At 44.1% G+C, this 13881-nt stretch overlaps 1 protein-coding gene and 1 long non-coding RNA gene across 12 annotated transcripts in view; one reads left to right on the plus strand and one right to left on the minus strand.

Annotated features, from left to right (window-relative positions):
- Positions 1-3204, minus strand: part of LCORL (ligand dependent nuclear receptor corepressor like) — a gene marked incomplete at its 3' end in the record, with an annotated part of 61530 nt that extends 58326 nt beyond the window's left edge. For 3 of the 11 annotated variants that reach the window (XR_014567972.1, XR_014567973.1, XM_083754781.1), the window contains exon 1: positions 3022-3204. Coding sequence is in view for 5 of the 11 variants with exons in the window: in XM_083754781.1 (XP_083610907.1) it covers positions 3022-3142 (121 nt within the window). The remainder of the gene's footprint in view (positions 1-3021) is intronic. The other 8 variants (XR_014567971.1, XM_083754782.1, XM_083754783.1 and 5 more) reach the window with 7 other exon arrangements.
- A 118-nt stretch (positions 3205-3322) lies between these two features.
- Positions 3323-12149, plus strand: LOC310852172. Its single transcript, XR_014568005.1, has 3 exons — positions 3323-3419; positions 8517-8579; positions 12018-12149. It is a non-coding gene; the product is annotated as an uncharacterized lncRNA (long non-coding RNA).
- The last annotated feature ends 1732 nt before the right edge of the window (positions 12150-13881 follow it).

Raw genomic sequence — 13881 nt, forward strand, 5'->3', positions numbered from 1 at the left:
GGAGGGAGAAATGTTTGTCAGGTAAAAATAGGCAACATTTGAGTCATGAGCCATTGAGGAGAGGACTACTAGCCATGATGGTTATGATCATTCTCCATTGACTCAGAGGAAATAATCATTCTGAATACCATTGCTGGAAACCATAGAAGGGGAGAGAACTTTTGTGCTTAGGTCCTGCTTCCAGGTTTCCTGCAAGCATTTATTCAGCTACTGTGAGAACAGGATGCCACTGGCCTTATCCAGCAGGCTCTTCTGTTCTTAATCAAGACATAGCAATTGCTTTACAAACAATAAGCACTGCTTCTGAATTCTCCACATTTTTGTAAACTAGCAATACTATGCAATTTCTAGGGATAAAGGGGGGGAAGGAAAGATGCTCAACTATAAAATTGTATTCCCAATACATTAGACAGAAGGGGGGCAACCTGAAGGCTGCGCTTCTACCATTTTTAAGTAGGCTCTATAGACAATTAAAGTCCCCCACTTTCAATAGTACATTTGAATATGAAACCACCACCTGAACGAGATCATATGAATGCCCATACTGTACTTTATTTTTGCTTCCCCATCATTTTTCTTATCTGAGTGAAAGAGCTTTCGATCTGCAAGCAGCAATGCAGTGTAGGGAATAATGAGGTGCCAGAACTTGCAAGTTCTCAGCTGTTTATGCAACTCCACACTAATAATAGTAGTAGTAATAATATTTTATTATTTATACACCACCCATCTAATTGGGTTACCTCAGCCACTCTGGGCGGCTTCCAACAAATTAAAACACCAAACTCAAACACTGCATAAAGCTAACAGAATGGCTAAAGTCCATTTGACAGAGGCCCCAAATACTAAAGCAATCCTTCAGTTTAATGCTATCCAAACATAATTCATACATCAGTATCTCTCCAAACCGGGACACGGGTGGCGCTGTGGGTAAAACCTCAGCGCCTAGGACTTGCCGATCGCATGGTCGGCGGTTCGAATCCCCGTGGCAGGGTGCGCTCCAGTCGTTCAGTCCCAGCGCCTGCCAACCTAGCAGTTCGAAAGCACCCCCGGGTGCAAGTAGATAAATAGGGACCGCTTACTAGCGGGAAGGTAAATGGTGTTTCCGTGTGCTGCGCTGGCTCGCCAGATGCAGCTTGTCACGCTGGCCACGTGACCCGGAAGTGTCTTCGGACAGCGCTGGCCCCCGGCCTCTTAAGTGAGATGGGCGCACAACCCTAGAGTCGGACACGACTGGCCCGTATGGGCAGGGGTACCTTTACCTTTACCTCTCCAAACCAGTGTTTGAAATTAGCCAGGGGGCAGGCTTTCAGCCACTTGAGACCAAGTGAAGATGCCCGAGTGCCAGGAGGGCACCTGTCAATCTCTGCCATCTGGAGGTGGATGCCTGGGGATCATTGGATCCTGACTGTTTTCACACACTAAAACCACATCCTGTAGAATTCTGTTACATTTTAGCTGCACAATTGGAATGAATTTCTGGAACCAAAATGCTTTTCCTGTGCAGCCTGAGCAGGAGCAGTCAACATTAAGAATAAGAGGTTGAAATAGGCCAATGTATGTGAGTGTGTATGTGTATGTATGTATATGACTGTGACTTTTCTTAAGCTCTCAAAGCTCTTAACCTAGCTGAAGGTTATCATCTGAACTAGCCAGATGTTTAACTGAGAATCAATCAGTCAGTCCATCATTTGACAAGTAAGTCTTTAGAGCATCTTGCACGAAAATGGCAACCAGACTTTCTGTTTTGGCAACTGTAACCTTTGGTTAAGGAGCCATTTTGCACCTAACTTATATATCTTGAGTTTCCAACACTGCTCCAAAACCACTTTCATTTTATTCTTAGCCACATAATGAACAGAAGCCAGCATACTACTACTGACTTCAAGAGATTCAACTGATGATTGCAAGACAATGTGCTTCATGTAAATTTAAATGATGCCAAACTAGATGCCCCACACTGTCAGAGAGAAAATGCCTTCTTGAAGCCTCAGACTGGAAGACACAGTTCTGAACAAAAATGCTATCTGGAGGTAGTTCAACAATCATATCCAAAGATCTTCATTTAGCAGCACTAGGCAGAGGAAGGACCAACCCAAGTCACTTTGCTACTGGAACTACTGTACTGTATAAAAATCAAAAGGCATTTCCTTCCTCCATCCCCATCTCTAACATGGGGCACGAGCCACTTGGAAATGTCCCTGCAAGAAACGGGAGCTGCACATTTTGATAGTGCTTGTACAACTTCCCCTCGGCTACGATCTGCTCATCTTATGTTAACAGTTCCACCCGAATGGGATAAGGCCAACACCTGGATAAAGGTCTGCAGGAAAAAGCAAACCTAAGGAGCGAGAAATCGAGAGTCGCGCCACTAACCCACGCTACACGAAAATCTCTATGTGCACACATGTGCACGCATGCACACACACTCAGCACCAAATCCACAGCTAATACGTGGTTTTTGCAGCCAACGGAGCTGTCGAAAAGTTTTCCAAGAGCGGAGAGGGAGAGAGAGGAGAACAACAACGGTGTCCGACCCGACCCTATAAGCCGCCCTGGACACAGGATAGCCGGGGATGGGGGAGAGGAGGAGGTGGAGGAGGAGGGGGAGAAAGGAGCGAGAACTGCCGTTGTTATGACAACCCCGGGAGGGAGGGAGGGAGGCTGGCGGGCGCAGGCCAGCGCGAGCGAGCGAGGGAGGGGGAAACTTCAAATCCCAACCGTCAACGCACGAGCGGCTTCCCCTCTTAAAGGGGCGGGCGCGCACAGGGACGGACCCTCTGAGGAGGGAACCCGGGACAAAAGGAGCCGCCGCTCACCCACCCTCCTCAGCGCGGCGGCGGGCAAGTGCCCCACCCCGCCCCTCCAGGCCTTTCCCTGAGGGGGAGTTGGCGGCCGGCACTCGGCGCTTCCCTCACGGCGCTTCCCTCACGGCGGCGGCGGCTCCTCTCCACCGGCCGACCCCCCGCCCCGCGCACACCACCCCCCACCCCCCTCAGCCCCTTTCCCCTCCGCCTTCCTTACCCACACAGTGCATGAGCCGGTGCCGCCAGGAGTCGAGTTCGCGGCGGACTCCCCTGCGCTCCGCCGTGCAGCGGGGGCTCCGGCACTGCGAGGCGCCAGGAGCGGGAGCCGCGGCGGCCATTCTGCCTCTTCCCTTTCCCGTCTGCCTCTGACCTCACGCCCGCTCATTTGCATACGGGAGGGAGGGAGCCCGCGCGGCACGCCCTCTCATTTGCATACGAGGGAGCGCGCGCTCGCCACGCCTACTCTCGGTCTCGCTCTCTCCTCAGATTCTCCTCAGGCTCCTTCGCTCGCGGCTGTCTCTTTTCCCCGCTCAGGTTTCCGAACCCGCGAGGAACGAAGAGGAGGACGGGGAGAAGCAAAGCGCCTGAGCGGATAGTATCGGAGAGAGGCAGGAGGTACAGCCGTTCCGTACTGCCAGCGGCGGGCGAGCGGGTGCCGGGCCGGTAATGCACTGTGTGGAAAGCCGTTAAACAGAAGGGCGGGCCTCCTCCCTGCGGACTACAAACCCCAGAAGCCCTTGCGCCAAAGGGCGGGCCTCCTGCCTGTAGCAGCTGCGAGATGGGCGGACCTAAAGGTTCGCGAGCCTTGTCAGCTTCGCGAACTGCATAAATCTGGTTGCTGTTCGCTGCTCTTCAAACTATTACATTTCTCTACCGCCCTTCATCTGTGCATTTCAGGGATAAATAATAATAATAATTTTATTATTTATACTCCGCCTATCTGGCTGGGTTTCCCCAGCTACTCTGGGCGGCTTCCAGCATCTATAAAAACAAGGCTCACCTCATAAAAATACAAGATAAAAACGCAAATTACATAATAAAAGCCAAAATAAAACACAAATGACCCCCAACCCTCCCACAAATTTTTAAAGGCCATAGATTGAATAGCCAAAGGCCTGGGAGAAGTAAAAGGTTTTCGCCTGGCGCCTGAAGTATATGTAGTGAAGCCACCAGGTGAGCCTTCCTGGGGAGAGGACTCCAAAAATGGGGAACCACTGCAGAAAAGCCCAATTCCTGTGTTGCCACCCTCCAGTCCTCTTGTGGACAAAGGGGGTCAGATGATGATCACGGGGTCTGGGTAGGATTTTGCACACGCGCTCACCAATCTACCACAATATCACCATAACATTAAGTGGTGTAGCAATAAAACAAACCAGTTGATCAACACAAATTACAGACATTCAGCTGCCCACAAATTTGTACCCAAAGTGCTAGTATATTACTCGTCCCCCAGTGATCTGCTTTTTCTTACTCGTGTCACGCATCATTATTTATGCATGTACAATTTTGTAAGAAAAAAAGAAAAACAATTTTTAAAAATATATATAACCAAAGCTACTGGAAAATTAACAGCACACCATAGAGGACAAATCAGTAGGAAGGGGGAAAGAGCAATACAAAACTAATGAAACTAGGAGCTTCATGGCTATCCTCCCCCCCCCCCCCGCTGATTTATGTTAAGGTAAAGGTAAAGGGACCCCTGACCATTGGGTCCAGTCGTGACCGACTCTGGGGTTGCGGTGCTCATCTCGCTTTATTGGCTGAGGGAGCCGGCGTTTGTCCACAGATGGCTTCCGGGTCATGTGGCCAGCATGACTATGCCGCTTCTGGCAAACCAGAGCAGCGCACGGAAACGCCGTTTACCTTCCCGCCGGAGTGGTACCTATTTATCTACTTGCACTTTGACGTGCTTTCGAACTGCTATGTTGGCAGGAGCAGGGACCGAGCAACGGGAGCTCACCCTGTCGCGGGGATTCGACCCACCAACCTTCTGATCAGCAAGTCCTAGGCTCTGTGGCTTAACCCACAGCACCACCCGCGTCCCGATTTATGCTTAGTTGCTTGAAAAATGTGGATTCATTTCAAATGCATTATAAATGAGAAGTACCCTTAATCTTTTTTCCCCCACAGCTGTAGGAGTTGCCAATAGTTTTCAAACAGCATTCCAAGGGATACTTGAAGGCAGAAGGGGGTCCTTAAAATCTTCTCAATGAGCGCCATGAAACATAACTTATACATGCACTAATGATCTTCCTTGCAGTGTACTGACAAAAGGGGAACATTCAGACTTCTGGGGGGTATTTTCATGGTGATATGTGTGAAATGTGAAGTGAGTGCACACCTAAGAGCATATCCCATATCTTTTGTGATGTGTAGCAGCTGTTCATTAACAGACACTGGTAGGAAAGTGTAGTTTGGAGGCCAATACAACATTCTGTCCACACATACTTATTCCTCTCTAAGAAGGATGTTAACCAGTCCTTTTCTTAAACAAAAGCATTCTACTATCACTAATAATAGTCAATTATTACCCACCTTTTACCCTAAGGTTGCAACAATTAAACAACTGACAATCACAAAAATAAGGTGCGTCACATGTGACTGCGATTTTCTACATTATCTTATTGGACAGTTGATCACAACAAACACCTGACATGTGCTGTGGAGTAGTTATCAGTTCCAGCCAGCTACAATCAAGGATACAAGATCCTTCTTCTAATCAACATCCTCAGTTAAGTTATGGGAGATCAGCAGGGACCGACCAGGGGAGAATTGCCAGAGTACGCTTTTGCCATAAGTATCTGTGAAACAAAAGTTTGCAATGCAGTTATTTCAGTTCATATTACAAAAAAGTAGAGTTTTTAAATAAAAGAAAGAATAGAAGCAAGTTGAAAATTCAATTCTCAACAGACTGTGCAGATCAATGCCATCACCTTGGGCAAGATGCCCTCTAGTCCCCACCCTCAGTGCAGTCCTAATGCCATTCCATGCTCACATAAGCTTATTAAGTAGTGGCAGTGGTAACAGCAGAAATGAACATCCCTACCTGCCTTTTTATTTACAAATTTATAAAGAGCACTTTCATTAAAAAACATAACAAGCTGTTATACAATATTTAACAACAAAAACAAAGATACATAAAACAACATTAAAACATTATTTGAAGCATCAAATAGTGATTGGATTAAAAAGAAATTCATGTTACAAAGGCCTGAGCAAGACAGTCGTCAAGAGGCATGTGACTAAAGGGAGGAATGGTTCCCGCTGAACTGCAAATAAGGAGTTCCATAGGGTAGGGTCTGCCACACTATAGCCTTGGTCCCTAGTGATGGCCAGCCAAATCTCAGGGACTTTGAGAACTGCCAGAAGTCCCTCATAAGGGGTCTTGGTGATCAAGGTAGGACATAAGGAATCAGACACTCCTTAAGCAAAGTGGAAACGAGTGCTGTTTTACTAGACTGTAAGTACGCAGTCCGGCCCTGATCAGTAAATTGCTGGGTGAGACTACAGACACCCACCGCCTTCATTTTCTCAGAGTGGCTTTGCTGCAAGTGGCTGCAGCACATCACAGTTCTCCTGAGTACCACAAGCCCCTCTTCCTTCAAAAAAATGTTTTAGAAATGGCCATGGCTCATAATATTTATCCCAATATATGTCAGCTCTGCTGTAGTGATTCAATTCATAGTCAATAGTAAGGTTAACCGTGTTGTTTGCAAAGCAGAGCAAGTATCTTTAACAGCTGGATGTAGGCAGAAATTCAGCAAGCACCACCCCACCCCTTCATGGAGAAAGCATCATCCTACTAGCTAGGCATTAATGGCCATTAGATTGCAATGAGGGAAACAGGATTTGCTGTGATACCTACACATTATGCAGGTCTTCTCCACTTACATTTAGGCCACTAAACTTTTTTAAAAAGTTGAGCTTCATATTTCTCCAGGATTTGGAAGCAAATACTCCTGCTTTGCAACAATGTACCGAAGATTCATAGTAGAATACCATGTGGTACGGTTTGGGAAGCGGTGTGCACGCAACGTTGGCTGCAATCCATATCTATTCTGTTGGTTCTTCGGAAACACAGTGTTTTGATGCAGTTTTCCCCAAACCAGTTTTGATCTGAATTGAGAAAAATAATGACCTTGCTGTGTTTTAAGTCAGTAATGTGCACACATCGTCAGTTTTCAATGAAATATACAGACATAGATATTCCTTCCAGGAACCACCAACTTAATCAATTTTAGTTTCTTCTAGTACTCATAACAGTATGTTAGGGGGTCAAGTGTTAGAAATTGGGTTGTAAGAGGATCTCTTATAACTTGTTCATTTGAAGAGGCTACTCAAGATCTTGCTTAAAACCCTTACCAGGCAGATGTTGTAAAGACTGTTTATGACTACTATGTTAGGCTAGGGAAAAGGCAACACAAAGACACAAGATGTTCAATCAAACTGCCTAATAAGATTAAATACTCTTTACTTTGCATACATCAGTGGTTGACTCACCTGGGATTATTCCTTGACAAGTACAAATTACATTTTCCTGTTTACTTACCTGACAAGTGTTTCCCCCTTTGCTCTCAAGGTCCATCTACCTGTTGCAGGAACCATGGCTTGTCACTGCTCCAGATGCATGCCTTGTGAATTATGCTAGTAATATCTATTTGTCTGTCTATCTGTCTGTCTGTCTGTCTGTCTATCTATCTATCTATCTATCTGTCTGTCTGTCTGTCTATCATCTATCATCTATCTATAATGGCTTTTCTCTCCCCCAACCTTCAAACTTTACTGTGGTTATAGCAGGGGATTAGCAGCAGCCATATACTAGCTGCCTGTTACAGGGAACATGGTAAGTGTAGAACATTGCAACATAAAACAAATGAAGATGGCTTATTTCAGAAACAGAAACAACAAACTGTAGAAAGCTGTTTGAGGCACATACAGTAATCCTGTAGCCTGACTTGGAAGAAAACACCACAGTTTACAATGGGATGTGCCTTATTCCCGATATATGGGATTCAGCCTTAGTAATCTACTGACCTTTGTCTCAGAATTGCATTTCAACCCATTCTTCCTTTAAAGATGATTTGATGAACAAGAACAGCTTTGCACGTTGCAAGTAGGTTGGCTGATTTTGTGTCTCATAGATTCTTCATGATCATTGTATACTACATCTAGTGCATGTTGGTGATGTTATATAAATATTAAACTATATGAATTAAATAGGGCAGTGAGAAGATCACAAGATCTAATCCCAAGAGGAATATCAGTTACCACATTTGCTAGCTACTGAAACCTAGGACTGAGCCAGTTCTTCTGCTATTTGTTAGCATTAATTGGCCAATTATTTCTTCTTCTTTTTAAATCAAAAACAGACCCATTTTTTTGGTACTTCTACCTACTTTGAGGAGATTATGGAAGTTTTTAAAAACGTTTTGTTATGAGAATTGCTACCCTTACTATTTCAGTCTATTCTTCCCCATTCCAGTCTCTAAAAGTTACATCTCTACCTTGGTGGAAGGGGGAAGGTACATTTTCTTTCGGTTGCACAAGCCTGAATACTAAATTAACCAGGCAGTATGCTTGCTGTTATTTCACATTCTGTGAAAGTGGTGAAGCGCTGCTATCCTTCCTTCCTTCTATCTACCTCCTCATTCTAGTAATTGGACCTTATATACAGGTTTGTAACTACACATTTGGCTATGTCTTTTTTTAAAGCAGGAGCCACCAGCTTTTGGGGGCCCATGTGCATGCTTGCAAACCTGAAGAGCTCACTTAAAGGTATGTGTATCCTACCCTCTCTATATAGAACACTCAAAGGCAGTATTCTGTCAGCATGTTCCTTTAGCAATGTTTTCATAGACAAGGCCTACACTATGGGTGCATCTATACTACAAACTTAAAATAGGCTTTATAACTATTCAATAGACCTGTTGAGGATTTTTTGCCGTGTAAGTCTAAATGTGTACAGGAGGGCGAGGAGGGGGAGAGAGACATGTCAGCTGGTTCTTTCCTACCATCATATTCCTATTAGACTTGCCACCCACTCCTACTACCCATGGGGGGGCATCTATAGAAGCAGGTACAGTATCTTCTATGCATATAGGATTTTCACACTCCCTTATGTTCCACATCACAAAGGGAGCCTATATGTTTGGAGCAGGCTGCCCTCTGCAGGTGTTCCCCCAACGTGAGAATGGGGAGAGATTGTGTTTGCAGGCATGGTCCAGCTCTTCCCTTCTGAAATTCCTCACCACATGGACTGAATGCCTGAATATATCTCATACCTCTAGGGCACCCTGGGGTCTGGGAGGGGAACTAGGGATTCGAGACAGTTCTCATCACTGTAAACTAGGACTCTTTGGGGAGGGTGTGAACAAAGAGAGAAGAATCAGGATAGCAAATCTGGTATAACATATAAATTTGTAGTACAATTATGCCTCCTACAACTTTGTGATAGAGTAGTCCAATGTGAGTCACAGGTTTAGTATCTTACAGTTATGTTCACCATGGTAAATTGTCAGTTCAGATGATAGCACCATTCGGTGATATTTGGTACTGGTGGTAGATTTAGTTCATTTCAGACAATATGGTTTGAAATAGGACCACTATGTGGTTCTTGCAAAGGGGCTGTATAACTAAGTATGTCATCACCACAGCAACTCGGCAGCAGAAAATATATTGAGGCAAGCCCTACAGAGGATACACTACTAATTGCACTTTAATATTAGATATCCAAACAGGACCCAAAGCAGAGAAACATGAGTCTGTGCACAGAAGGAATGTTTGATAGCTAGATAGCCATATATTATTTTTAATTCTCTTGAGTTGCCCTGGAAGCATTTTGTGTTAAAGTGCTTGGGAAAAAATTACAAAATAAATAGAAGTAATGGATATAAGAGCCTTCCTATTGATCACCCCCCCCCCATCCCCAGGGGAAAAAACTCTCAACTATGGTAGCAGAGCACCTAGGGAGTAGCCTTCCTCCCCTACAGCAGCCAGTTTGACAGCAAAGCTAACAGCCACCCCAGAGCGACACCAGACCAATATGTACTGGGGCTCTTGTTTAGGCTATCTACACATGCTACTTGTTTCAGCAACAATTACCAATACATAAGGTAAAGGTAAAGGGACCCCTGACTGTTAGGTCCAGTCATGGACAACTCTGGGGTTGTGGCGCTCGTCTTGCTTTACTGGCCGAGGGAGCCGGCGTTTGTCCGCAGACAGCTTCCGGGTCATGTGGGCAGCATGACTAAGCCGCTTCTGGTGAACCAGAGCAGTGCACGGAAACGCTGTTTATCTTCCCGCCGGAGCAGTACCTATTTATCTACTTACACTTCGTGCTTTTGAACTGCTAGGTTGGCAGGAGCAGGGACCGAGCAACGGAGCCCACCCCGTCACAGGGATTCAAACTGCCGACCTGATTAGCAAGCCCTAGGCTCTGTGGTTTAACCCACAGCGCCACCCTCATCCCTACCAATACATAAAGGAAATGTCAAATTAGTCAACTAGAGTAATGTAGCATTATTAACTATTTGACAATGGATTTCATCATCAGACGATTTCACAGACTGCTGTAATTAATAGCCTAGCAGGATCTTGCCCATTTTAGAATAGCAATTAATTCAGACTTCAGTATCACTTACCTAGCCACCTATATTCCCAGAAGCGCAAGCCTACAGCTATCACACTTTGGAGAGTCCCATATTTCAATGCAGGATTAGAACCGTCTAAGGATTAGGCAACAACTGGATCTTCCAGAGGAAGAAAATCAGGCCAAGGTAGCTAGTTTGAAGGAATGGCGCAAAGAGAGCTAAGGCAATGTCAGTTACAGGAATCTTAGCAGAGCAAGGACACATAGGCTTGCAGGCTTGCTGCTAGAAAGGGAAAGCTATACAAGGACAGAAAAGTTCAGTGAAATTGATGAACTATGCAGAAATGGCTAAACTGACATACAAACTGAGAGATAAGGACAACTGTGACTTTAAAGAAGAATGGGAACTTTTCACATATTACTTAAAAAGACAACAAAACGAATTGGACTCCTTGGCAGGGTTTGAATAAAAATACACAAATCTATTTATTGTTAACGTAGTAGATAGATAATATAAGGATTCATACAATTTTACAGTATGCAGAGAACAATGTGAGTTGAGAAATCAGAGAGAGGTGCTGAAGGAAGTCTTGTGGGGGAGGGAGGGGGGTTTGATGGGGGGGATGATGAATATGAGATGTTTTGATATTTTGTTACATTGAAATTGTTAATAATATATATATATATATATTAAAAAGAAAAGTTCAGTGGCCAATCAGAGGGGAGACAAGTGGTGCAAGGTGCAGAGTGGTGAAATCAAGGGGGTACAGTTTCAGTCCAATACTAATTGTTGTTGGCATTCATCTGTCTCAAGAGAGAATGGAATGCACCTCCAGGGCTGAAGTCAGACTGCTGGAGAATCACAGTACCTACTGTGCAGAGACCGGTAACTTGTAACTGCTGCCTTCTGCATTGTTTTTGCTGTGTTAGCAGCACCGAAGGGACATCTCTGGGGCCAAGCCTGGGCAGTGTATGTGGAGGTTCTGGGCTGCCGAGATGACAAGACCTTACTGATGCGGTCCAAAGGAAAGCAGAGCAATAGGTTTGGCACCCGCTTGGCTACAGGAGTTGCCAGAAGGAGGCTTACAAGACACTATCCAACCATGTTAGGGACTCCATTCATGATTTATGTAGGGTTTACTCCTTAGCCTTTTTATTTTTCCGAAGGTGTCCCACAAGGCAGCAGGTCTGGCTTGTTCCTTGGAGTTTAACCCCGAAGCCATTCTCATGAATGAGTATAGCTGCAAGTCAGTGGAGGTTTAGGATCAGTGTTGTCCTTCTCCAATACTAATTGACATTTTCAGTTTTAAATTAACTTGCTGCAATGCTAATTAACTCATTGCATGGTATATGGGGTTTTACTGGAGATGAATTGATAGAGCAATTCCCCCCTGAATGATAGAGCATTGCAGCTGATGGCATATCTCCATTTAATGCAAAACAATTCTGGCTGCTCTTATCTCTTTCTTTTAAAACAATATTTATGGATTAAGCTGCTTAGGAGCTAGGGTGTCCATTTCTGAGGCAGGAATAATGGATAAACTCCAGCTCCCAGAAGGTCTGTAGTTCAAGATTCACCATGGCACTGATGTAAGCTTGCTCACTGCCTTTGTTTTTTTATATAGGCCAAGAGAACGGAATAGATAAGAGGCTAATGGTATACCTGCTCCAGAACAATTGCAGAAATCAACCAGACCTACTTTTTTGTAAAGTAAATCTGCATTGTAGCTGGCAAAGTAAATGGACAGTTTACAGTCTCATTCATTTTATTTTGGTAGAGAAGCGGGTAGAGGAATCAGGTTACCTTTACAGAGTTATCAAATGCAACAGTTACATCATCATGTTGTGGGATTTAGCCTGCTATAACCAGATGTTTTCCAGTGCACCTGTACCTTTGGAACAGGCTTGCTTTAGCACCTGCTCTTTCTCAATAGATGTATTCTCACTTGGAGCAGAGTAGTCCCAATAGTTTAAAAATTGTCCAGGTTTTAGTATCTGCTGTGGACTCCTGAACACAGAGGTCTATTGTCTTTAAGGAAACAGTCTTTTTTGTTTTTGAAGGGTTGGTGTTCTCATAGATTAATATATGTTCTAGTGAAAAGCATGTGTATATATGAGAATAGGGCATTTAACATGACCATTCACTTAAGCCCCGCCCCCAGGTGTTTTGTAGGCTTCTCTGGAAATACATATACTAAAGAGCAGAATACAGATAGGTAGGCAAATAAATAAACTGCATAGTAACCAGTGCATTGGTTACCAGTACATTTCCAGGCACAATTTAAGGTATTGGGTCATTATTTTCCTCCACGGGCAGGAAAAATAGAATATAAATTTTGTGTGTGTGTGTGTGTGTTGAGAGAGAGAGAGAGAGAGAGAGAGAGAGAGAGAGAGACATATATACAGATGATTCTCAACTTATGTGGGAGATAGCATGTAAAGCCAAAAATGCATATAGTGAAAAAACGCATTGGGTTCAATGGCAGGTAGGATTGCCAAAGTCCTTTTTCCCCGGACAACCACCCTGTTTCTGCTCACACTTTATTGTTTTTCTAAATTTGCTGAGCACATAAAGCTGACTGTATGCAAGTTAAATGTGCATAAGTTGCAAATTACCTGTGTGCACATATATACACAAACACACGTACACATAATACGATGCGGAATGGTTTAGGACCAGGGTGCTTGGACTCCTTTTTCCCATGTGAAATGGCCACATGCTTCAGCATTCACCATAACACTTTGGATGTGACTGGTCTAAATAAGTCAAGTGAAGGAGTCTTGGAATAATATAGCCTCCAACAGGGACATTTGCATTTGTAATACCTATCCTCACCCCAAGGATCACGGCCAAAATCTGTTCCCGCTGCAACTAAAGGCTCTGCCCTGCTGGTACATTGCATTCATTTTATTCTGCAACAGCTTGTTCTGCCCTGACTTACACTGAAAGAGTGTGTTTAAACTGGCTATAACAGTTTCCTTTTAAAAAAGAAAACATGTTTAATCTCAAAATGGATCCACTCTTTCTCCTAAGGCTCCAGATGGCCTTTCTTACTAGGAACAGTCCATATTTCCTGGCTGATATGTTTGGTAAAATTGTGACATTTTGCCCCCAGTTTTTGAGTGTGAGACTGCAATTGCAAATCTATATAATTTATCTTTCTACTCAATTACAATATAGCTTTATTAGTAGAGTGAATCATAAGTGTGCAGAACTGGCCGTGTACTTAATGTGCACTGCAGTATTTGGAATCAAAGGAAATAACTTTCCATATTATATTACACATGTTTATGATATCTATTGCAGCAAATGTCCAAAGGTTGACAAAAGCTAGCATTTATTAGCAAATCATAGCATTTACAAGGAGAGGGGGAAATGTCAGAACATTCTGTCATTTACTACTAGTAACTAGAAAAGTACTTGTACTCCCAGTAAATGTTGACATTTACTTAGCCAGATGGGATAATTTCCAAATTCAACCAAATAAC

The sequence above is a fragment of the Podarcis gaigeae genome (assembly GCF_964106915.1).
Source record: "Podarcis gaigeae genome assembly, chromosome: 9".
Taxonomy (NCBI): Eukaryota; Metazoa; Chordata; class Lepidosauria; order Squamata; family Lacertidae; genus Podarcis; species Podarcis gaigeae.